At 44.3% G+C, this 27330-nt stretch overlaps 1 protein-coding gene across 1 annotated transcript in view; it reads right to left on the bottom strand.

Annotated features, from left to right (window-relative positions):
* The window catches only part of WLS (Wnt ligand secretion mediator), a 298562-nt gene that overhangs the window by 173763 nt on the left and 97469 nt on the right, over positions 1-27330 (bottom strand). The window contains exons 2-4 of the mRNA XM_078668822.1: positions 22425-22697; positions 12646-12770; positions 485-646 (exon numbers count right to left, since the gene is read on the bottom strand). Coding sequence (XP_078524948.1) covers positions 485-646; positions 12646-12770; positions 22425-22697 — 560 coding nt within the window. The remainder of the gene's footprint in view (positions 1-484; positions 647-12645; positions 12771-22424; positions 22698-27330) is intronic.

Below are 27330 nucleotides of genomic sequence, written 5' to 3'. Positions count from 1 at the left end.
GCTCGCACATTTTATATTAGCCTGCATGAATTCCATCCCTGTCCTCAGCCTTCACTACTCCGCACCCCCCCCCCCCCTCTCTCTCTCAAATTGCCAGGGCAGCACTAAACAGCAAGTCGTACTACTTCCCATACATCTTTCCATGTAGCAACACACAAATAATAGCCACTTCTACTACCTACCCATAGAAAGGTGAAATACTGATCTAGGCATCACACTGTACTTTTCTCATTTTCATGTACACACCTAAATCTACATATATTCCAAACCTACCATGTCTTACAAATGCAGATACAATAGATGTATTAAACTACCACAATCTAATTGACCTTGAACTACGAGTGTTGGTCATGAATCTCAAAGATTCTTCACTTTATTCCAAAAAGTTAAATTGTATCTCTTTTCCATTTGCTGTACCTTTTCAGTCAATCTATATTTTGAGCTCACTGAAGGAACAGATGAATGCACATACAAACGAACTCACCACAATCCGGACGTCTTTCAAATCCCCAATGCCAAGATTAACTTTTTTCCTTTCATTGACAGGGATTCGGATATTGACTAGATAATATTTGTGAGCTACACTCCCAAGTTCTATAAGTGGTAGTACATCACATTCATATTGACGACCTTCATTCTCGGGAGTCTACAAATGGAATAAAATGGAGAGAGAAAAAAAAGATATCACTGGAAGATAATATTTATATTAATTATTGCAATTGGCACAAAGCAACATACTGAAAAAGGATCTCCTTTATGTGTAATATTTGATCCATCTTGTTCTAATATTGAATTCAATCTGCTACTTGGACCTTCAGCTCCATTCTAGAGAGCTGAAATCCATTCAATCCCCCCTTCTCATTTTGCCAACTTTTCTGCTATTGACCATCAGCATAATTATTGTAACAAACAACTCACCTTGTTAGCTTTAACAATGCCCAAGGTGCCCCGTAGTACACTTTCTTTCAATCATGATGTGATTTACTCATGCTCGATTTATTTAATACATGATCTCAGTAGTTCGGTTCATACAACATTGATGCAAGGATGTAGGGTCCATTTAACAAAATTTGTGTTGTAACTTGCGTCGGTTTTATTCCTTGCTTACTCCTGCATTCCAGCGCAGGAATTCACAAGTATGCAAGGAGTACTGCACGAGTAAGTCATACATACTCAGAGCAAAATCTTTGTGAATTAGACACCCAGCAAGTAGATTGCAGGCATATTTTAGAAATGGTATTGATGGTTACAAACCATTGTTAGCACCTAAGCTCCTGCCTGCTCTCCACCTCTGAAGAAGATCGCCAAATAGGTTGGTTCCTTAGGTATGTGACATTTTGAGAGATTGCATCGGCTATAGGAAGTCACCATGATCTCGAAACCGTTGGAATAATCTTCCAAGCTAAAGCAGTGGAGAGAAATGCTATCCAATTACTTCAAGGAAGTTGATATCAGAGCCCTGAACTGGGGCCACAGATGTTTAGGAATTTGCTTTTCTGGGCATTGAGCGGAATGTACTCCTGCATTTGACAAATGGACATGAGGCACTGTCAATTTTGGCTCAGTCGACTAGATGGATTAGAGTTCCTTCCTGAGGTAGAAACAGTAGATTGGAACACTTAATTCTAAAAACTTTATAAATACCCACAGATTGTGGGGGAGGGAGGAGATTGCCTAAGAATCTGCAAAGACCAACAAAAATAACTGGGGCAACCCGGGAGGAAGCTGCCGGTTTGTTCCAATCAGCATTAACAGAGCAGCTACATTAACCTTTATAGATCAATACAAACTACAAGTAATAGCATAGCAGCTCACCACGGTTGTAGGACATTCTAATGCAAATAACTGGCTTTTAAATGGGGTTATCACCGAGTAAATGTAATAAATCTCACGTGCAACACCTTTTGACTTAAGTGATTTGTTTCTTCTTGATGCCACATTCAAGGTTTGATAACTGCTTGTAATGAACAGGATCAGAAAAATAAAGAAATGACTGTGTGAAGTTACAGGCAGAGGTACCAATTGGTAATCCCCCTGAAGACGGCTGATAGCCAGAAACCGGTCCTAGGATGCTCGATTCCGGTCCAGGGAAGACATGGCTTAGCAGTTCGGGCTCGTCCATCACCACCCCCTTTTGTACCGCTTTGTTCGCCATAAGTTGGCAGGGTATGCTCAGACGTGAGTCCCTTGCTCACTTTGCCACTGGATTCAAGCAAGCCGGGCTGAAGAAGGATGAAATGCCAGAAACCGGTCCTAGGATGCTTGATTCCGGTCCAGGGAAGACATGGCTTAGCAGTTCGGGCTGGACTGTTCCCATGAGGCACAGGGTCAAGACTGATTTGCATATGGCCATGTCTGAACTGGGGTGTCTTGGTGAGCAAAATAACGGTGGATTAAACCCAGATCTGTGACTGGGGATGAATGTTTTGCCATTGTGCAACATTCCGTCCATCATCTTGTGTGTTTTGCTAATCCCCCTTTACACCAGGAATGCTTTTTATTGTCCAGGATGTAATCGGACAGGATTGGGTAGGATAACATCTTGCTGCTGCACAGAAAGTGTGGTTGGCTCTCCCTAGAGGGGAGGGCAGGAAGAGATGGAATAAAAATATACTGCGACAGTCTTCTGATCTAGGCATGCCACAAGAGTCAGGGAAGGTACAAGAAAAAGCACCCTAAATAGAATGAGGATTAGTAATCTCATCATAACCATTTAGGCTAATAAAAACTAAATTTGATTTTAAAAAGTCTGATAATTTGGTACAGAAGACATTAATGGCAGGATATTACAGCTAGATTTAATAAATCTCCAAAATGTATAACCTGTTCGATTCTTATGTGAAATAGGGTAAACTTTTTGTATTCTTGATCACAATGAATGTGGTTGAGAACCCAATTATTCTGAGATCATATTACAATAATAAATCAGAAAAGTGATCCCTCGCTGAAACAGTTACAAGGTTCTGAAAAGGTCAAATGTTTTTAGCAATAAGAAGTCAGGCAAATGAGCTGAAGTAAGTTGTAGAGATGGCACAGTTGAAAAATGGTGCCCACCAATGCATTTTCATCGGTATGGAAAGGTGTCCCATCTGACAAGGGAGTCCGATGGGCTTAGCTGAGGAAAGAATCCTAAGATCTAGAGACAACACCACCTACACAGTTTGAGATCAACAGACTCTATTTGCTGACCTTAAGATGGTTGCCAAGCTGCACTCCCCTTTCTTACCTACCACCCTCACCAGATCCACCAGCCGGTCCCTGGACTCTAGACTTTTGGTCCCTTGCTGATCTTGTTCCGGCGGAGTCCAAAATGTATGACCGATTCCTGGTGGAGCTGCCCCAACAGCTATAGGGGAGACGGGCTCTGGCACACGGCTATGGCAGTCACCTACCCAGCCGGACCTCGGACTTAGGTCTCATATCTTTCTCCGCTGCGGACTCCCTCCCGTGAACTCCCTGCTCTTTCTTTTTTCCCCTTCACTTTTCTGTGGATCTTGTTTTTCATGGTCGCCAATAACTCCTGTATTGAATTTGTAACCTCTCTGTAATTAATGTGAAACTTTTTGTAATTTGTAACACAATGTTTCCTTATGTTAAGCGCCAGACCTAGTCTTTTGGCCGATGCCCGTTGGAACTACCTGATCACTATAGAGAAGATGCCCCCATGGCCGTCCCCTACCCAGCCGGACTTTGGGCAGACCTTTCTTCGTCTCACCTTCTCATTCTCCCTCCCACATCTCTACCCTACCCTTTTTTCTCTCTCTATGCTCCATTTTTTCGTCCCCTATGCTTTTTAAATGTTTTCCAGTTGAGACCTTGCTATTTTGCCGATGCCCGGTGGAGCTACCCGATAGCTATATAGGAGATGGGCTGTGGACTTCCCCCTCGGCCCTCACCTACCCAGCCGGACTTTGGGCAGACTCTCCCTCGTCTCTCCACTCTATTTCCCTCCTACACCTTTACAATACCCCCTCTCCCTCCTAAAAATCCATTTATCTCGTCTTTATGCTCTTGAAATGTTTTTTCTAGCAACTGATCTAATTTTGTAACTTTGTGGAACCCTATGTAAAGCGCTCTGATACCTCCGGTTCTATATAAAAGTCAAATAAATAAATAAAATATCTTCTTCTGAAAAAAATATTGCATTAACCTCAGCTCAGTATGGTCCACTTTTCAGTCCATGTTTTTGCTCCCTGTGTCACTAAAGACCGAGATCAAGCACCAGCAAATTAGCTGTGGCCCACCCCGAAAAGGGAACTTATTGCTAAGCCACTTCCCCTCTTTACAGCAACACAAGCTACCCAGGAGAAAACTTTCAGCCTGGTTGAACCTCAGTAAAGCACAGCTTAGGTGATCCGATGGCAGTGAGACCTAAGCAACCCACACCTGGCTAGGAGCCTGGGCACTAATGTGAATACATTTGCACCATGTGAGATGTTCCCCGTTTGCAGACCTCCCCCAATAATAAACCTATTCCAACCGCCGCCTCCCTGCTGTTGCAAAAGGCACTCGCCCAAAAACAAATGCCTGCGTTCGCAAAATAAAGCTGTTAATGCAGTCACAGAGGCAAAAACACGATTCGCTATCTGAAGAAAACACACTTTCAAACAAGCACTTTAAAACAAGCTGTCACCATTGCGGAAAAGCTTTCTGCTTAATGAAAAAAAAATGCCTACAACCATTAATGAAGAGTGTTGCGCCGCCAGTAAAAGATCAAATCCCAGGGAGCGTGGCTAAAAGGAGTCAGGGTGGCAACAAGCAGCGATTGACATGCCTTCAGTGCAATCATTGCACTGCATTTAGCATAATTTGTGATGCCAAACGACGCGCACAAATGAAAACTGATGGCGGAGCTGGGACACAGCTTCTGGAATCCTAGCGATTCCAAGAGGCCTCGTATGACGAGAGCAGTGCATGCGCTGCTTACGTCAGTCCAAGACCTAAAAAGGGCATTGAAGTAAAGAATATAGAAATTTGTAGTAGAGCGTGATAGGTATAAGATAGAGATCAAGGTGAGCTAAGGAGGTGAGTAAAGAGAAAGGTTTAAGCTATCCACATAGGTACAGAGATGGGAAATAAAAAAAGAAGTTTGGTCAGGAAAGAAAGGTATAGTGTGATGTAACATTTTAGAATGAGGTAGAAAGAGCTAGTGCAAAGGGAGGACAGGGAAATGAAGCCTAGACAGTGTGGAGATAAATTAGAAAGAGAAGAGAGGTAGATATGCAAAGAAAATGAGAGGCAGAGAACTATAGAGAGATATAATGAAGCGAGAAAGAGGAGCAGGATGAGAAGTAAATGTATAAGGACAGGAAAGATAAAGATAATTCAGCTATTTATTTATATTTTGTATAGAGCCTAAATCACCCCCGCAGGGGTATCTCTGCGCTGCGGATATACAGGGAAGCTGACACCATCAAGTCTAAAACAGAGCAGTTTTAAGAAGCCTTCTAAATTGAAGATGGTCCGGACATTGCCTCAGCGGGTTAGGGAGTCCAGTACATGGGATTGAGAGAAGGAAAAGCGTCAGCACCCATACTCGCCTTCTTTATCTGAGGAACTACAAGAAGGGATTTGGTTCCGGAGCGAAAATCCCTGATAGGGGTGTAGCGCTTAAAATTCACGGCGAGCTAAGCGGGGCCTCTCCCATAAACAGCTTTATGGACAGTGCAACACATTTTTAACTTAAAGCGTTTGCACACCGGAAGCCAATGAAGCTGTTGGAGAAGTGGAAGGGAGGCAGTTCTACAAGGAACATTTAGGACTAAACAGGCTGTGGTGTTCTAGACTACCTGCAACTGGTCCAGCGAGGAATAATTAGCCGAGACCAACAGGGCGTTGCAGTAATCCAGTCTGCCTAATACGAATGTCTGGATGAGAGTTTTCCTTGTGGAGTCAGGAAGAAGAAGGGAAAAACTCGCCTCAACAGACTAAGCACATGGAAAGGGGGCGTCGCTATGCAGCAATGGAGACAAATGTGTTCGAGTAGAGCTCAGTCGGCGGCTCTCCTCTCCAGCTGCATATCTCAGTCGATATGCATCTGCTGGGACCGGGTGCCTTTGTTAACACCCGAGATGAACCAGATGCCCTGTTGAAAGTTGTGGGGGCGACGGATGAAGATTTCCTCGCTGCACTACACAAGCTTCGGAGACGCCCAGCAGGTCACTGCCGCTTCAGGGAAGATTATTACGTAAGTCTGCAGGCAGGCCCCACCCACTAGGCCTTGCACAGTAGCTTAGATAGTTGCAGAAACGCCGGAATCTCCTGCCATCGCCAAACCTGGTCACAATTCATCTGCTGACGACCGGAGGGCTCCTCGTGGTGCAGTGTCACTGTGAGGCGGATCATTACTTTGGAACACCTGCTTGCTTGCACAGTCACACGCCTGCCGGCTTGCTACAAATTCAGCGCTCTTGCCTCACGTGCCGCTTGGACAGAGTGGCCCATGGGTGAGAGGAGTGATATCACTCATGACTGGACAAGATGTACAGCGGTGCTTCTAAAGAAAGTAGGGGGCGCCTGGCGAAGGGAAGAATCGGCACTGGTGAAGACGAAGGGGCAGAAATAAAGCACCCCTCAGGAAGGCCCAGCCGTGGACTGGCACAAAACCCCTAAACTGCCACACTGAGACCTGAGGGGCCTCATGTGCAGGACCATAGTGGTAGGGAGGCATAGAAGTCACTGGAGCGTCCGACATCCACGATGTTGCCCTGCCCGCTGCCGGACCTTACGCTCAGACACCCTGAGACTCCTGTCACCCGGAAGCAGCTTAAAGTCTGGTACTGGGGGCACACCAGCCCCACCCCTGCAGACCCAAGCCCAAGCGGACAAGATGGCGGAGGCGGGATCGCCTGACCCATTGTCCAGCAAGCTAGACGCTGTGCTGGCAGCGGTGGAGAAACTGGGTGAAGCATTGAACCAAACCCGCACTTCTCTGGCAGACAAGATTATCAGCGACTTCCTAGTCTTCTAGTGGTCTGGAGTTGGATGGGAATGAGGAAATAAAAATAAATAAAAAGAATTTTTAAAAAAGGATTCACAAGGTGGCCACGACCTAACTTTACTCCATGCGGATCTGACAGTTCACAGATCCCACCACCACTTTTGCTGACATTTCCCCGCAAGCAGATGCGGCGGATAAGCACATTCAAGGCCTGCTGAATCGTGTGGAGTACTTGGAAGATAAGGCAGAGGACGCCGAAGGCCGGGCCGGTCGTAACAACGTCCGAGTGGTGGGCCTGCCGGAGGGGACGGAAGGTAGAGACCCAGTGGCCCATGTGTAGTCCTGACTCCGCACGCCTGAGGACACACACTCTCCGTACTTAGTCATCGAAAGAGCGCACAGAGTGCCGGCGAGGCCCCCGCCTCCGGGTTCAAATCCAAGACCGCTCCTAATCCGCTTTCTGAACTATAGAGACAGGGACGCTATACTTCAAGAAACTTAAAAATTGCAGGACATACAGACCGGCAATCAAAGTCATGTTTTTCCCAGATTACACGCTACAAGTACAAGTATTACTTGATGTTCCCTGTGAAACTGAGTAGCTGCAAGCGGAAAGGCTTACTTCTTTAATAATTCAGGAGGCGGAGGACTGGCTCGACAAGTAGGACTCCACACGGGCATGAGAGAAACTGCCCCCGTCGGGCCGCCGTCGCAGGGAGAAGAAACGGAAATGATTCCAAGCCTCTCAAACGCTCAGGCCAGATTTTAAGCGACCAACGCAGGGCTCTCCAGGCAGCCGCGGTCATCAGCAGGATACAAGAAGATGAAACCGCCTCGACTTCTAGCCAACACAGACAGGCCAACGACAACAAACGCTCAGTTGGTTTCCCAGCCTCACGGGACTCATGCGAACTAACTCAGGTCATCCCGCAGACCTCTGATGACATTCTTTAGTCCCGCTTTCTCCATCTTTCTTTTGGACTCCCCTGTCTGGCAAAGATAGAGCCGCGACGTCATGCATGCAAGTATCACATGTTTGCCCAAGGCCACATTGTAGAATTATTTGCTGAAGAATGAAGAAATGTTGTACTGCAGCCGAAGGTACAGACCGAAGTGGGAAGCGGGAGCCACAGCCAAAATGAACCGAAGTGTTAACATACAAGGGACATCTGCTTTCTCTTCCCCCCCCCCTCCTCCCAAAGAGAACATCATATCTGAGTTAAGTAATAAAGGCCTGATTCACACATACCTGACTGGAGGGTGGGATACTGCTGCGGCACAATCCCTATAGCCCGACCTTTACAGCTTGTTGCGTACAGTAACACCCCCCACCCCCGTCGGCATTAGTTAAATGTTACTCCCACTAACTGATTGGATGATTGCCTGTTGCACAGCGCCCTTTTGGCATTCTTGTATGCGGTTTATGTTTGTTATGCCATCTTTCACAAGCTGGGATGTGTTAATTGGAGACTTGGTTGCGGTCGCCGTATCTCCATCGAGCTGTCTTCAGCTAAAATGCTCTAACTTTCCATGGCTGTTGGCTTAAAACAGCTTTATACAATAACATTAACTGAATACCATGGCCCCAATTAGAATAGGAACGTGGAATGGTCGGGCAGGTATCTCGTTCACTCATACCTCAAAAGATATCACATAGCCCTCCTCCAAGAGACACACTTGCCTAAGTCAGAGGTGATGCAGCTGCACAGGAGATGGAGAGGGCAGCTATATGCTACAGGCTACTTAGCGTTTGCTAGAGGAGTCTTGATATGGGTGCGGCCAGGGACTCCCTTTCGAATCATGGATTCCTTAATAGATGCAGAGGGTCGCTATGTGGTAGTGAAAGGCATAATGGATGGCAGGCTGGTGGTCATAACGTCATTATATGCGCCAAACTCCGACCAGGCCTCATTTTTCGAAACCATGTCACACAAGCTGGCCGCCTGGCACAAGACCCCCATGGTGTTGGGAGGCGTCTACAATAGCGTCCTGGAGGTTTCACCAGAGTGTTCCTCCCCCCCTACCGGGCACAACCACACATGCCGCAATGAAAGCACTATAATATAGAATATAATCCAAATTTGTAAAGCGCACAATCACCCGTAAGGGTCTCTAGGCGCCGGGGGCCGTTGGGAAGATTAAGCAAGCTATTGCCCAGAGTCACATGGTGCTGGGCTAATCTGCCGCCTGTGCCGGGGATCGAACCGTGATCCCCAGATTCCGGAGTCAGTCGCCCTAGCCGCGGCGCCACACCTCTTCCGAAACTAAATAACTGGGCAACGCAATAGCACTTGAAAGATGCATGGCGACAGAAATCCACAAGATAGAATACACTCATACTATTCGGAAGCACATGACCTTAGAACGCTTAGATCGATTCATGGTCTAGGACGACCAGTTATCTAATGTCTCTGCGTCGCATTATCTGGGACGGACACATTCAGACTATAACCCACATGTGCTGGGACTAGAGTGGGTGGGCAGCACACCACCGATTGCCATCTGGTGTCGGACACCCTGCTTGATGCACCATTCCGTGAACTAATAGCAACTACAATAGCACAGTACTTTGATGAAAACGCAGCCACGGCTTAGACGGCATTACTAGAGTGGGACGCTTTCAAGGTGGTCACAAGGGGACACTGCTTAGGAACACAGGCAGGAATGCGCGTACAGCTAGTAAAAGATCTTACAACCCTAGACAGGAAACTAGTAGCTAGTGAGAGGGAGGCGGTCGAGGGCTCCACTGCATTGCTAACGCGGAATAGGGAGGAACATGCTCGATTGTTAGAACGGCTCTAATACCTCAATTATGCAGCGCACTCAGCATGGACACACCACATGGGGGACAAAGCGGGCAAATTACTGACATGGCTGATACGCCAAGATGAGGAGGCATTGCCTGTGACATCACTATGCACTCCACAGGGTGTTACAGTATACAGACAGCAGGACATACACCGCAAGTTCACAATGCACTACGCAGCATTATACAAGTCTCACTTGCAGGCCACTTCAACTGACGTGCAGGCCTACCTCGCAAGATAGCCCTACCTCACCCCACTCGCAAACAGTAGAACTGAATGATCCTATTCTCCTAGAGGAAGTTAGGGAGAGCATATTTTCGTTGTCGAACTATAAGACGCCGGGACCGGATGGCCTACTGGGAGAGTTTTACAAGGCCTATGCACACATATTAGCACCACTGTTGCTGAAGGTATATGAAGCTTCTGTAGACAACTCTACTCTTACTGACACACAAAATGCAGCGCTGCTGATCTCTCTCCCCAAACCCGGTAGAGACCCTGAATCCCTAGGATCCTATTGTCCACTAGCCCTCTTAAACACGGATTATAAAATCTTCGCGTCAATAATAGCCAAACGCCTAGCCCCGTTGGTAAATCGACGCCCCACTCTCAGAGTTCAGACAGGATGGCTTATTTCAAACACTATTCAGGTGAGAAGGGGCATGCAACAGGGTCGCCGCCTGTCCCCATTACTTTTCTCCTTAGCCATGGAGCCACAGGTGATGAGACTCCGACAGGCTAGTGGCGAATGGGGCATACAGTTGGGAGACGGAATACATACCATCTCATTATATGCAGACGACCTACTGTTGTACGTAAGAGACCTACACACCATCCCCACGACAATAACAGATACCCTCAGGGTCTTTGAGAAAATGTCGTGACACTGGCTAAACTGGGCTGAATCGGGAGCTTACCGACAGTACGGTGGAAATAAACATGTCTATAAATAACTACACCCTTGTCCCCCACCGATATATTGTAAGGAAACCTAATTAGAGCAATCTCTGTGGTTAGAGCTCAGGTGCACTTTTGGAAGATCCTTCCGATAAGTTTCATGGGCCGCATTACACTGACAAAAATGATAATACTACCAAAACTGCTATACTATTTTTTCAAACCTCCCGGTCATTGTACCGGCCAAAATATTTCGAGAATTGGGATGCCTGGTTCGTGACCTAATCTGGAATAAGGGCAGGCCCCGGGTTGCGCTGTGGAAATGATATGCCCCCGCCAGCCATGGAGGGCTGGCAGTTCTAAATATGGAACTGGATTATATAGCGGCCCAGCTACAGTGGGTAACTAGATGGTTAAGCAGGGCGGGGTTGGATGACACGGCGGACATGCAGCAGCCGTGGTCTAAATCTCAGATTTACCACTTGTTTCACCCCACTGCTAGTCTCCCACGCCCATCCCAGATATACCTGGCGCTGGCGCATAGGTGCTAGAAGAGGTCTAAACCTTATCTGGGGTGTGATTCCCCCCCACTGATCCCGCTCACGAGGAAGCCCCGGGGGAGAATGGGCACGTCCGATGGGGCACTGGCACAGGGCAGGCCTAGAGACACTGGGAGATCTTTACTCCGACGGCTCCCTGCTCTTTCAAGACACTGGCGGCGGACTATGATTTACCGGCAGGACAATTCCTTCTACAAAACTTCATTGTGAGGTCCTTGACAGTAGCATGGGGAGACATAACGACTGAGCCAGAAACACACTTTCTGCTGCAGTACTTGCATATCATGGGTGCAGGCTCGCATATAGTACACTGGCTAGTAGAGGCTCTACTCACACATGCACTCAAACCCATGTCGAGCCTACGGGACAGGTGGGAAACAGACAGAGGGCAACCATGGACAGAGAAGGAATGGGACAGAATACTCGCCAGCCCCTCATACATACCAAGGAGCTCGAAATTTAAACTCATATAAACGTACATAATACAGAGGGCACATCTCTTGCCGGACAAAATAAATAGGTATTTTAATACCACCACTTCTGTGTGCCTGCGATGTAAACACATAAATGCAGATCTCCTACATAGGTTATGGTCCTGCACCTCTCAATGCCTACTGGTCTGTGGTGACTGCAGCCCTCACACAATGTGCAGATGTACCACTGACACACTCGTGAGAGGTCTGTATATTGGTCATGTATACTAGATCCAAGAAGAACAGGGTCACCTCCAGAAGCTTAATCAGTTTGTATGCACAATATTAATTCCATAGTACGCCAGACTGTTCCTTTTGCTTACCCCAGGGGAGGGTGGAAGACCTGGGACACAAATGGTTTACTTAAACTTTCCACAACCACAAAGAAAATGCTCCAGAATCTCCCCTCTCGAATGCCCAGCTGTAGACCATCAAGAAAGAAAAAAAACTCATTACAGCATGGAAAGCTGAACTTCTTTCAGCAGAAATTGTTTAGTATATGTTTAAGTGATACTGTGCAAACCTGGTTACAGTTGAAGGTAGTGGTAGGTTTTATAATAAGTTGACCAGAAGAAGGGAAAGCCTGATGGTGTCAGGCTTATGGAAGGCTCAAAGTATGCCAAGGGAGCAGAGGAACTCTTTATGGGTGGTTGGTAATCATGTGACGAGATGTTCCTCAGTTCAAGAAGTGTGTACACCTGGCCTGCACTGCTCAACAGATCCCTGAATAGCACTTAGAGAATGGTTACACTCAGCACTAAACTTCAGCGTGTAGCGTAATTTATTTAGGTTAGGATTGATCAACGCTCGTAATTAGCCAATGGCGTGCATAAATTAGACCCATTTGCAGTTTTGCGTCTGAACTATGGTATGAGCCTCCAAAAAAGAAAGTCTCACAAATTAATAAAAAAGAGGGTCAAGCAAAGTAGATAGTATAAATGTGAACATAAAATGCAATCATGCCCTACCTTTTCAAACTGAGCATCACATTTTAATTTACGCTGCTCTTTTGAGTGCGCAATCAAGGTCCAGTCTTCACTGAGGCTATCACGATAACCCATAGATACGTCCAAAGTAATCATAGCATTTTCTTCTGTAATATAACAGACAAACAGTAAGAAAAATGGCATAAACAAAGTGATTGCATTTACAACGCCCTTTGGATCACGAAGGGTAAAACTACCACAGGGACATGCATAATCACGAGTTACATGAGGTGCACTTTATCTATGCATGTTAATGTGCAAAATGGCTACAAAGCATCATGAAGCAGCATCACAAAATATTCATTTACCATAGAGATTTTGTGGAAGCCATAATGCAGCAAACATCCTTAAGTCATAAACTGGTTTACAGTTCAGCGCTCCCCCAGCTGCGTGGTACATTCTCAGACGAGGGGACCATCTTGGTTGGCTCAATGGAGTCTTGTGATTAAACATTAAACCTCAGATGAACACAGTTCACCATGCCTGAATAGCAAGCAAGTAGTTGTCCTCATACTGAAAGATTCCCGATCCCACACTGGCACCGGTCTTGAGTAAATTCATTCAGTTGGCTCTTCAAGTTGCCTAGAAACTACTCCAAATGATATAGACTATATCACCATACACCAACAGACAGTTGCCGGTCTAGCTTCCATCGGTGTCCAGTAGGTAGCTCTACTTAGGACCTAGTTTCCATAAGAAAAGCGGTTTGACTTGCCCATTTCTTTGGCGCTGGTTCAAAAATATTCACAACATTTCTCCGCCCCAAAAAGTGTCACAGTAGGTCTTGTTGTGCATGGCAAGTTTCGGGGTAAATGTTTTTAGAGAATATATTGATGTATCTAGTGTGATAGTTCGAATCAATTATATAGTTAACAATTTTGAATGTGTAGATAGCTATGGAATGTACGCTTTTGTTTTGCATTTTCGAAACTTATTTGCAATCAGTGCGGATAACGTCGTCATTGCGATGCCCAGAATCACCATGAAAATAGAAAATAGCTTTTAAAGGTGTTTAGAGAAACTGAGTAAAAAGACAAGTTTATACAATATAGTAATAAACCCCTGGTGTCCAACATTTTTAAAAAGTGTGTATATATGCATTTCACACTTAAAAAAAAAAAAGGAAAGATCATGTGGTTACCAACATAACCACAACTCCCGGAGTCTTCGCAAAAACAGAATATAGATTTTAAAGACTTTTTACAGATATTGACAAAAAAAACAACAACAAAACACAGGACTTTAAACATTTTTTAGAGACTGATCTACATATAGTAATATATTTAGTGTGATGATTAGAATACATTTTTTAGTTAGAAATTATGATTCTGCTGTTGACCATTGAATGTCTGCTTTTTTTTGTGAGTTTGTGATGTAATCGCGATCATACACGTCACTGCGACTAATCAGGAAGATTTTTAAAAAACCTAGGAAAAAAATCTACAGTTATTAATCCAACCAAGTAAATACAGAGCTATGGAAGTACAGGTTACAGGGACATTACAGTTAGGAAATAGAATTTGAAAAGCCTTAGAAATTCATTTAACAAAACCATAGGTTAAAGGGACATTATAGTTAGGGAATAGATTTTTTTTTTTAAATAGCAATTCACTGGGGGGTGGGGGGGAGGTTACAGGGACATTATATTTAGGCTGACATTCCACTCATACAAAAGCATAACAATTTAGCAGTACTAGTTACCTCAGCTCCAGGATTGGAGGTTCGTTGTGGATTTGAAATATGTTTGGTGTGTAAATATGCGTTGTGTATTCAAAATGTGTGGAGTTGAATTGTTTGTCCTGGAACTGTGGTGTGGAGTGAAATTATGCTTAGTGAAATTGGGTTATGGTGTGGAGTGCATTATGTTGATTGGTGGTATGTGGTATAGAGTGTATTTATGTGGAGTGTATTTATGTTGCATTGACTAGAGCTCAATTATGTGGCGTGTAATTATGTGGCAGTGAGTGGTAATATGTGGACTGGTATTATTTGGAGTGTATGTGGCATTAAGTGCAGTGTAATTATGTAGCATAATTATGTGGCACTGAGTGGCGATATGTGGAGTGTATGTTTTGAATTGAGTAATTATGTAACGTGTATTATATGGTACCGAGTGGTATTACGTGGAGTGTATGCATTGAGTTGAGTGTAAATATGAAGCGTGTAATTATGTGGCACTGAGTTGTAATATGTGGAGTGTATTTAAGTTGCATTGAGTAGTGTTTAATTATGTGGGGAGCAGGGAGGGGGGGTGGAGGGAGCTGGTGGGGAGGGGGCCAGGGGGTGGCATCCCATGGAAGGGAAGGCAGCAGTGTGTGGAGCTCAGAGAGGGAAAGAAATGCAGTTGTCATTCACTTTCGAACCCAGGGGGCATACTGAAATCTCTCCTATTAAATCCAGAGGGAAATGTAAAACAGGATTTACTGGTTTCACACGCTGGCTGCTCGGCTAAAACCCATAATTACCATAACCGTTGGGAGAAGCGTAGGAGTGGCAGCGCACTCCGTGCCCTGGATTCACCCCATGCATGCCCCGCGGGGAGCCAGCCGACCACGCCGCCAGCCCGCAGAGACTCTGACCCTCACCCCGGCAGTGCTCTATGCATGACTGTTAAGGGGGGGGGGGGGGGGGGGAGGCTGGAGGCAGCAGCATGGGGACGCCAAGGGGTGCGTGCATGGCACACACCGGCAGCTGCGGGAAATAGGGACAGGTGACTGGAGGCTGACTTCCTGCCTCGGATGGTGCCCAGTCCGGCCCTTCCACAGTCCCCGCGGGCTGGGTGGCGGGAGGTTCGGCAGGCCCCAGCCTCTCCTCCGGGCGCTAGTCATCTAAGGGGAGGAGGGGGTGACTATGATGCTTCAAGTAGATCATCTCCCTCGCTCAGAGTAGACAACTTCCCACAAAACAGTTGCATTGCTGGGACCCCAAGGGGGAAAAGAAAACGAAACTGATGACACAATGGGGGTAGGGGGCATCTGGATTCGAATTTACATCTCTGCACTAACAGTTCAGACACAGCACATATTTGACGGGAGACACCTGGTAGGTGGGTCTGATGATTCTCATTTACTGTTTTTCTAAATCCAGACCAATGCAGGTTTATGCCGGAGTGGACCCGCGGGTCCATGTCAGAGGGCGCCCGTTCACAGCGTTAGCAGTTCGAGAGCTGCATGTAAATGTGTGAACTCGAGATTAATTTTTGGGGAGGCGGCATGTCCTCCACGCCCATCCGTGCACGGTGCCTGTCTGCAGGCCAGCCAGAATTCCGCTTCGTCTGCAGCCGCTCTCCTCCAGTCTGCCCTCTCCCCGAAGCATCTGGTTGTGCACCGAGCATTGCAGAGGCTCCCTCGGTCTGGCACCACACTCCCTGCAGCAGACACTTGTTGCAAGCTTCCTGCTCGCCTCCCTTTATTATTAGGAGGTAGAAATCACAGCGACTGAAAAGAAGATTCCGAATTATCAAATATTATTGGAGGTATGAAGTCGCCCTTGTATGTATGACACTTGTTTAGCTTTCGTCCAGGAGGGCTGCTTTTGGGCATCTAACTTCTGCAAACAAGCCCGGAAGTGGTGCGCGAGCGTGCTTGTGCCTGCCGCTTCAGGAGAAACCCTGCACGACCATCGCTGACCGCCATCGGGCCATCTGTTTCCAATTAACGTGAACATTGGAAACAGATGGCATTAACGCTCGCTCCCAAGCGGCCTAGGCCACAGTACACAGAAGGCAGGACATGCAGCCGCCTTGGGCCTTTTGCGTGCTGTCTTATATGTCTTAAGGCCTATAGCAGGTGGGGAAAAAAAAAAAAAAAAAAAAACTCATGCACGAGCATGTGTTTAGAGTCGAAAAGCCCTTACTTAAAAGTCTCGCAGACAGCGCATGCGTGCTAGCTCAGGCGAGACCTAAAAAAGAAAAATCGGGTCTACAGAAAATACTTTCTAGAATTGCATTGAATGCAGTCCTGACCAGTGTTGATTATCTCCTCAGGGCTAATTCCCAAAGGTCCCTACACACCTTGAGAGTCCACCGGTCTAGGCGCAGTGGGAGATCCCTTACCTTTCCGAGAGCAAAACTTTGGAATTCATTTCTATCCATCCTTTCTTTTGCTTCTTCGTAAAGGACATTTAGGAAGGGCTTGAAGAACCACATGTTAAATGCTTAAATCGATGGTCTAGTATGCTAATCTGTTCTCTGTGGCAGTCTTGTCATTAGCGCAGGACGGACCCTCTGGAGTAGGCGACAGCTTAATAAATGCCATTGTATTGTAAATAGAATTTATAGTATTCTTATATTTGATTATTTCGTTGGTATTCTCAAGAAATAGGTGCTAATGGGCACATAGTCGGTTATTGGCTCCATCCCAAAGCGTCTCAGCAACATTTGAAAGGCACTTAGTTAAAAAATGAAAAGGTGTAGTAGACATAATAGCCTACAAACACTAACTTCCTAATCAATCACCAATTCAAGAAGTTTAGAACGTAAATGTACCTCATTTGCTAGCTCAACCTGGCCTTGCCCTATGGCGCAACTTAAAATATGTCGCTGTATAAACATCTTTAGGCAATCCCACACCACAGTAAAGGTTGCTGACACAGCATGGACACCATCAAATTCCCTCAATGTACTCCTTTAATAAACTTGATGGAAGAGGTGTCTACTAGAAGATTGTGATCAAATGTCCATCTGGGTGGAGCCGGAGGTATATGAAAATAGCTCAGATTCACTTAAAGGGATTATGCATTATGACTGGTGACTCGTTTTATCCCCAAGTACGGAAGGACCACCTGACTAGCAAAGATCATATCAATCTGGAAATATAAAAGATAAGGTGCAAAGACAAATGTAATGCTGGTTTTGGAGACAGAGTGCCAGACATCCATTAAAGCACAGGCTTCAGGGAACCTCTAGATTTCTTAATTCAACTGCTATAGATTTGGAAGCAGAAAGGTGAACTAAGACCAGGCTGAATAACACTCCCCAGATTAAGTTGAATAGCAACAAAGAAAGAGCAAACAGTCGTTGAAACTCCCCTATCATAATCAAAGCAATAATTCATCACCTAAAATTATCAGTTTTCACATCACTGGCCTACCATTCTCTCCCCTGAACCAAAAGGGTATCTCAGCGATGGGAAAGCCTCCTTGCCAGATGCTGCAAATATCTCACACCCCAAATTCCTACGCTTACCGGACTCTAGGATGGAAATAAGAGTCACCTGTAAACATAATTTGAGGTCTGAGAATAGGAAGCGGCTACTTAATGAGTCAAGGACCTCATTGCATTTACAATCCAACTTAGGCCACGAATAGCTTACCAACTATGATGTGACATATTAGGTAAAGTGTTGATTGCATTTATGACCCAACTAACAAGCAGAAGACTTGCAACTTTCCGGCTTTTAATTGTTACCCCCCTATTGCAACATCCCAACCTTTGTGAACTCACAGCGACACCCTTACATACCTAAACAAGCATTAGCAAAGCCAATTGGTATCGCCCATTGGAAAGCTATTAACTTTGCCAAGATCTTTTAGCTATGTACAGCAGAGTGGCTGTGCAGCACAGCTAAAGGTAAAGTTAGAAATATTAAACAGTCAGCACATTTCTTTAACTTTACTTGTAGCCATGCTGCTGTACAACAGGTGTAAAAGACATTGGCAAAGCCGGTAAGCTTTCTTTCGCTCTGGCGCATTTGGTGAAGCAGGGAAGGCAGTGGTCACTGTTTACAGGCAGAGTATACAGCCATGCAAGTAAGAGGCCTTCTCTCCCACCACCTTCCCAGGCTGAGAAACGTAAACAGGTCATATTTCCTTACCTATTCCAGGCAAGGAAAACGTGAACTGAAGTTTAGCCCGCAGTTTAACTTTACAGACATTCAAATCCCATTTATTGCTTCAAAAAGTCCACATTTTCTATTTCAAGTAGAAACGTGAATGTTCCTTCGACCAAAAGCACATTTTTTTATGCAATTTACACAAAAAATTAAAACCAGGAGACATGATGTCCACTTAAAGCATAACATTTTTGTGGTATGAAAACTGGCTGATTTCTGAAAAGTCCAGTCCCCTCTCCCCCAACTGTGATTCTACTCATTAAATGAACACAAGGGATACGTTAGAACGCTAATGTCATAACTCAAGGGCAGTTGGTGATGATTCGGGCCCAGTTAAGCTATGCAAAGTGCCTTGATTAAAAGAAGTCTGTGCTGAAAATTCTGGCAAGACTCTTGGGATGCTGGCAACCTGTTTTACTTGGCAGACCTTCAATAGGGAAGATAACTAACAGGCGGGGTTTGTGTCATTACCGAAAATTCGCGTGATACATGACGCAGAGCCTAACTGAAGTAAAAACAGACCTTTTAGGTAGATGGTCTTCACAGCCTACAGAACTCTGCCACCAGATAGTGGCGTAGCCAGTGTGTCACAGACCCTATACTGGACGCAGTTTGAAGTCTGAAATACAATGATCCGCTTTTATTGGGCCCCGGAGGCCTCTAGGCCCCAATGTCACTTCTCCTCCTGCATCAATTCAAGCTATGCCCTTGCTTGCAGAAGGGTTTGAACTGGATTATAAGTCAGAATTGTGCCAACAATGCCTGAATGCAGGCAAATTAGCAAAACATAGCCCAGGAGGCGTTTAAAATCCACCAGGGACCAGTGCACGGGTATGCCTTGGCAAAACAAGCAATGATGGCGAAAGGAAGGTAAATCAAGTGATGACAAAAGGAGGGAAGATGGGGTGTAAACCGCAAAGATGGGAAGGAGAGGAATTGGCCTGCGAACTAAGGCGATGGAAGTCGCACTCGACAGACTGTAGAAGGCAGACTGCAAACACCAAATTAAACAAGAATAAAAATGGAGGGAGCAACGGGCAGGGAGAGAGATTTGGGAGGGGGCGGGGGGTAGAAATCGTACCTGAATCACGTTAGGAGCAGGGGATGGGCACAGATTAAGTTGAATCAATCCGTACTTGGTCCATGCTCCACAGCAAGCATCAGAAGTGATGTTTCTGCTGCAATGCCAATTACGATGGCTGTAAAGAAGAGTGACGCTAAAGCAGACAAATGGTAAAAAATGGGCCCGATTCAAGCCCTTTTTTTTTTTTTTTTTTTTTTTTTTTTTTTTTTTTTAATAATAGCGTCTCACAATCCAGGCACTTGCTCCCGCAGGCTTGACCCTAAAAATCTTGCCCCTTCCTCAAACCTACCACTTCCCATAACTCAAACATTAACCAGTTAAAGTATTCCCATCCAAAGAGCCAATAGCCGCGGTACTATTATCCCTACCCCCCTGATATTCTCTTGACATAAAAGTTAAGACCTCAGAGAAAAAGAAAAACCCAAAAAGAAAGTAGTATCACTTGATGGATTTAGTAAATTCATCCTTTGGCAAATGCAAGGCCCCACCCATGCTAGCAGCAAAAAGCCAATAAAATTAAATGAATGCCTATTTCCTAAAAGAGAACACATAAAATTAGTAAATAACTATACAGTAATTCACTTGAGCATCCGTCCTTAACCACACACAGACATGGTATGAGAGTGGCATCACTTAATCGAGAACACCTTTTAGTCTTAAGGAGTATTACTCAGACTGCCCTGAACACTTTTCTCAGTAAACTGCCACTGTCCAAGTAGGTCCTACACTTTAGCCAGATCGGGACAGTAAAGATTATGATCCCTATAGTGAATGTGTAAATTTGCAGGTTCAAGCAATAAAACTGCTGACTCACCTTTCTGAAGTACAATTACAAGTTCCCGGAGCCAAAAACAGAGCTACACCATCTCATGGCAAATAATCGGACCTAACAATTTATCCTGTCTGAGGATACATTTCCCAGAATAAATTAGTATGGCTGTGGACACTGCAGTGATCTTTCTTTAGGAGTCTACTGAAATGGAAATCTATGAGCTCTCTGAATGAGGGAGTCCATGTCCCAATCCGCAAATTTAGGAAAAGCTTGTCTAAACAGTTAGACAACAAAAACCTCAGCATAGTCTCCTTCATATCCTTCAGTAATCCCTAGCACCTGTAAATTGTCCGATACAGTTCTTTATATCCTTCAGCGTGGAGTTAATACTTCTTATGATGAACCTCCACTTGGGTTTGAGTTGCCTAAATAGACGGTCTGATCTGCAGAACCCAGGATGCACGTCTGTGGCTTAGAGGAGGTAGTTTTCAGAGCAGGGGTTGACTGGGGGGTAGGACATTTAATACTTTGCTCATAGTCTCCATAGTTCTCCAGAATTTTAGATCTGTGCGACTAGTTCTTTTGTTTGCTCAGCCGTGAGAATAATCCTTTCAGCGCCACCTCCAGATCCCATTTGTTTGCTTTTTAGGTGTCGTCGGTCATGGTGCTATGCTGTGACAATGTCGTGTTGGTGAGCCTTGCAAATCTTGGCTCTGTATTGTCGCGACTTCTGATTCATAGTCTGAAAAGATCATGGGACTACCTGCAGATTGAACAACATTATTTAGAGAAGGATTCTTAACTGTATTCACTGTACTGCCAGGGAGTATAAAAGCTAGGCCACTAACCCCTTTTCGCAATCCCAAACTTTCTGAATCAGGAATTGCAGAATATAAGTATCGAGTCCCTTGCCCACAGCTTCATGTGTAGCACCACTGACAGTTTTCCACATTAAGACCATCAACCCCAGAAAGACCAAATAGCCAGGCTGAGGTAGCAAGTGTTTCACAAGTAACTTCCAATTCAGACCCCAAAACTGGTAATACCCTTTGCCAGTCACCTTATTGTCCCAGATCCATTCTTTGGATCAACAGCACCACTAATTTGGAAGGGGAAAAAACATTTTTGTTTCTTCTTGGGGCGGGGGGGGGGGGGTTCCTGTGCAATCTGATAGGGAGGGCAAGGTAGTAAACCACCATATGTTAATGGCACCTCAAAGCTGGAGTCCTCTGCAAAAGACAGGCTTCCTTTGCTTGCCAATTCAGTATGGTTGTTGGTTTAAGCAGGTCGCAGGATCTCTCCCAGAACACCCACATTTACACCAGGCAGGCCCACCACAGCATCTAATCAAGCACTGGCCGCTTGTGACCACTGTCGGGCCAGAGAACACACCCCAGATGCCATTAGAGCCCATCCTACTTAAGAGGCCATCCTAGTCACCCCTCAGGAAAACAGTCCAGCAGACAACAGCCAAAGATCCAAAGTCAACAGAAAAAACACGGAGACTGCTGCCCAGCAGCCGCAGCTGTGAGGCATGGACAATACAAGATGAAGGGTGGAATCCGTTGGAGGTAGTAGCGAGAAGAACTAGCAACCCCCAGGTCAAGAGACAGCAGTCGGCACCAGAAATCCTCCGATCAAAGGCAAAAACGATCTTATTCCTCCACTTTAAGATTAGAGTTAGTATTGTCAAACTTGCACATCAGCTTTCTTTTTCCATCTACACAGTGCGGCTGCTCATTGGCAGGTCTTCCTGCATCCTCCCACAATCAGCCACATGCTGCCATTTTTAATATCCCATGCCAACAATTTCCATTTTGTGGAGATTTTTATCTTTTCTTGTCCGCATCCCAGCTAGGAATCACTATGGGAAATAACTCCTAAACAGTGTGGAAGGTAGAAAGAAAAGAAAAAAAAGAAAAGAAAAAAAGATTTGCGACGTGAATTTTGGATCTTTAAATATTACAAGGAATGTACTCTGTAGAGCTCTACAGGTCTGTCAATTCAAATGGCCGTGCTGTGGATTACTTTTCTCATTAGTCTCAGGTTCTGCCCAACCTTTAGAATGACTTACCTATATAGTTCTTCTCCTTGTACACAATATCAAGCTGCAGAATTAAAAGCAAGAACTGGAACCAGGGAGTCATTTCATTGCCGATGTAGGGAATGTGAGCCGAAAATACAATATCATTGGCCTCTATGTGCCTGTTGATTGCTTCTTCTGAATCTCTAATCTTCTCACACTGGTTTTCACCCCATGGCATGAACCAGCTCAAGCTGTGATGTTTTTTTCTTAGGTCAACGCATTTCACAGACAAGATGTCGATTGCGGTTGTGGGCCCTGGAGCTACAAAAACAAGAAAAGGTAAGTGCATTAGACTCATTATCAACTGGATTCCAAGTGTTACGGAATTTTCACAAAACCATAAAGTACTAAAATGTAATTTAGAAAGACTAGAAGTACAGATAAACATGATTAAATATTTGCAAGCGAAAGAACTTTAAAAATACTTGAGCAGTACCTGCCTGAAGATAATTAGTCTGAGAACAGTACAGAAGAAAACACTTCTGAACAAACATGTATATTAGTACAACAATGGGAAGCATGTGGGTTATAAATCAAGATGCACAGTGCTTAGGTGGTACTTTAAAGAATGTCAAATATCCCAAAATAGACACTCAAAGCTCAGGTTTTTTGTATTAGACTTTAATATCTATGACATGGTTACCTAAACAATGTACATAGTAGGCTGAAGCATGACCTCAATAGAATTAGTAAGGTCAAAAAAAAAAACAACTCTAAGAGGCAACATAAACAAGCATTTAAAGTATGAACAGCACAAATGCCAAACACAAGCACTTAGGATGAGAGGAAGTCAGAATTTTTTGATCCTTTGTCAAATGTTTAAGAGAAAGGCCAATACAGCCAACGCGTTTCACCCGTGGCAGGCTTCTTCAGGGCATCCAGAATGGAGAAATACTCCTCTAGAGATACAAGTTCTATTTTCGTACAGGTAGCAGGGGAAGACAGACAACTCACTGTGTATGCCAGGGGGAAGTCCTTAGTATGAACCAATCCAGGCAAGAAAAAAATCTTATTGGTGGATATATTTCCAATAAAGAACCTCCCGATAATGCTGCAGTAATACAAATTTTCAAGCGGAGAGCCTGTTCTGGCTTGTGTTTGGCATTGGTGTTCTTTTTGAAGATTTAAACTACACAAGTCTGTGCTATAGTATGTTCCCCTGACCATCATTATTCATTAGAATTAGTAAGGCCTCGCCTTTACAGTGGCACAAATGTTTATCTTGTGCAATGGATAGGTGTACGCACTAAGCCTTGGACCTATACAAGGCTTTAACAGGACCTGCCTGGACTGAAGGGCCTTCCTCAACACAAAATCTTTGAATTTTACAAAGGTTGTTCCAAGCATTAGCCTCGAGGACCGTGACAGAAAATCCTGCGGCATGCGCCTCAGTGTGGGAAATATTTTAGCATATACATCTATGTATCCTAGAGGCCACTTGATTACTTTGTACATCATGGAATTCCTTGAAAACTTCGATAAATCAATATCAAAAAAGGCACGGTACATGAAAAGAATACACACATTATACATTGTTAAAAATCAGCATTTTTGAATATAAAAACCACATATCAAAATTTTATAAAAACAATGCAAAAAAACAACAACATTTTTTTAAGATCATCATTAATTTCATAAAAAGATATGTCATAAAATGTTTAAAAATCATCGTCATACCGCCATCAACCAAATTCCTAATATATGATCGTATTTATCTAATAAAGTGCGAGGTGCAAAAACTTCACAACAATGTTGCCAATCTCTCATTCTCCGTGAGTCTTTTCTTGGTGCGCACCGCACACACCAAAAAATTGCCTACGCAAAAGACAGTGCTAGGATGATTTAACAGCTGCAAATAAAGAAGTGCTGGTGTTACTTGCAGAAACCCTGCCATTTTCCAATCAGCAAACAATGATCCGATAATAATTCAAACGAAAATGCTATTTTTGATACGTGAAAAAAAATGTAACGGATTAACTTGGTAGAATACGAATATTGATGGTTCACAGAACTGCTTCTATGAAGCTACAAGAGCGAAAGTTTGTCACAGCAAGACGCCAAAATAAAACGAGATGGTCTCTTATTGATCAGCTTTTGTCCCAGTATGCACTTCGTTCCTTCCCCACTACCAAAAGACTGAGCCTTTTGCTCAGGCACCACTCATCCACCCAGCCAATCATGAGCCAGGGGACCTTGACTAAGTAGACACAAAAATATATCCATCATCATTCACATGTGCCGCTCTTAAAAGTAATGGTCCACAGATTATCTAGTATGTTCCTTTGGAGATTAGCTCCTTGACCCTCTACTACTTTTCAAGCCACTGCCAACATACAATTCCTTGGGTCAAGCTTTACAAGTACACTGTGACGCAGAATCTTATCAGCACCAGCAATTAATAAGCCCCAGGACTGGCTCTCAAAAAAAAATTAAAACACAGTTTTGGGGTGTGAAATTATTCAAAGACAAAACTCTAGATTCATCGTTGTATGCAACATTCCCTTGAACATTGGGGGGGGGGGGGGGGGGATCACCAAGGAAACACTAATGGACTTTCACATGTTCTCCCTGCTAGGAATTCACCATCGAACCCTATCGCAGATATAGACCGTAACACATCTACCATCTAGTTGGTGGCAATGCCAAACTGCTGGCATCTCATACTGCACTCTAGATTTTGAAAAAGAGAATGCATTGTACAATTGTGCCCAAATCAAATAACTAAGAATAAGGACAAGATTACTTCCACCCTTGTGGGCATGCACTACAGTCCACTCCAAACTCCCGTCAACTTTGAGATTTGCTGCATCACTTACAAGGGAATATCCTTAAGGTCTCCAGACTAGAGATCTGATACCACAAAAGCCACAGAACACACTAGTCATGCTCTTTATCTTTTTGCAATTCAGGACAACTCCTTGTCGGTGTGTCTACAGAGAATGGTGGACAGTCAAGATTATCACAGGTTTGGGCTTGGAAGAGCCTAAAGTCAAAACCCCTACTATTCAAGTAAGACAGCCTCACCATGTTTCTCAACACCATGCATCACACTAGCACCCAAGCCACACAATTGCAATTACCATACCAGCAAATTAAGAAAAAGAAATCTCACCCATATTCCTCTCACCAACAGCCACACTTTAGTCACAGACTAAACTCTCCAGTTCATGCTTAAAGTACACTCTGTGGTCATACTGGCAAGCAAAATCAGATATTTCACAGAACAAACCTGATGCACTATTCTTAAAAGAAACATGGCTTGCACACCTCTTCTACACACACACACACACACACACACACACATGCATCCCTGCAGACTAGAACAGTCAATACATGAACTGCACACACAAGACAGGAGGATGGCATGCATCATCCTCAAACCTATATGGCAATGCACTCATAGTACTCCGCAAAGTCCAAGGAATAAAGAGTGACTCGCCTGTCATTGATCACTCTCAGCAGGTTAGACAGCCTCCTTCATGCTTGTATATAGAACCCCTAGCACAAGCAATAACATTCATACATTGTAGCCATGAAAACATCTTTGTCAAAGCAAAAGGCCTCAGCACCATGGTGCACTCAAGAACTCAGTAAACAAGTGCACCATACATATACAAAGAAAAATGGGATATTGACAGACGTTCTCCACAAGCTCACCAAACTACTTACAAGTACAGCTGCATCACCTACATCATAGCAGCTCTCTTATACTTGGTGGAATAACCAATCTCATCTGGCTGATAATGCTACAGCAGAAGCCAGAGCAGAGTCAATTACAGATAGCATCACAACTCCCCCAAGAAGATCCTCTTCCTTCTTGAGACCGTAAGAGATTCTTAACTGTGGCACTTTAGGCACTAGCCCGACCACAAATTTAAAACATGCAATAAAGCAGATGGCAAGAGGTTGTATGTACTGATATCTCACTGAACTTACTCCATCACATAGTTACAGGTGACTAAGCAGCAGCAGTGATTTCCTAGCACCCAAGAGTGAGGGAGGTCATTTGACGGGCGTTTTTTTTTTTTTTTTACTGTGCTAAAGAAAATCACTAAATTGAAGGAATTTAAGATTATATGAATCAAAACTTAGTATGGAACATTCTTTTACGATTTAAGGAAACCGTTTGGGCTAATGGATATCACATCACATAGATGCTAGGTAATTAGAGGAGTCAATAAACTGGCCTAGGGAGCACAGCTCTCGGTAATTCCTGTGGGGGACAGGAGAGAAATTAACATCTGGAAATGTACTCACATTTATTAAGCAGTGTAGGGTATGGTGAATTAGAATCTATGTGGAGTGGATTCAGCATGAAGGGAGTTCTTAAAGTTCTACAGGGGACAATCAGAGAATTGCCGGAGAATACTGGCAAATCCCTTTAATTGCTAATTATCCACATGTGCAAACCACCGGTTACCAGAAAACAGGCCTCATGACGGACACAAAGTTCTTACTAGAAAGGAGTATAGAGATTAGTCAAGAAGCCAGCCATAATCAAAAATCCTAGGGAAAAGTAAAAAAATAATGAAAAACAATCAATGGAGTATGTGGTTTTGTAAAAGAAAAAAAAAAAGGAAAAAAAAAAGTCATGATTGGAACACTAGTATGAATTTCTTTTTGTCCTAACCATGCCAGTTTAATGGATTTGCTAGATTAATTTTTGAAGAACAAGGCGTTGTTAGATTATTTCAAAAATAATAAGGGGAAGGTATTTTCTAGACTCCGACATATTCCCAGACAATGTTCGCATATTTTTAATGGTGCTAGTTGTAAGGAGTCATGGGGAAAGGATGCTTGTCATTCTCTTAAGCAGTCAGGATGGCAATGAGACCCTTATGGACAGGAAAGACATCACAAGGTCAAAATGAAAGTTTGCCATGCAGAGTGATAA

The sequence above is a fragment of the Lissotriton helveticus genome, chromosome 1_2 (assembly GCF_964261635.1).
Source record: "Lissotriton helveticus chromosome 1_2, aLisHel1.1, whole genome shotgun sequence".
Lineage (NCBI taxonomy): Eukaryota > Metazoa > Chordata > Amphibia > Caudata > Salamandridae > Lissotriton > Lissotriton helveticus.
The sequence above is the reverse complement of the archived record's forward strand: the minus strand, read 5'-3'. Positions and strand labels throughout refer to the sequence as shown.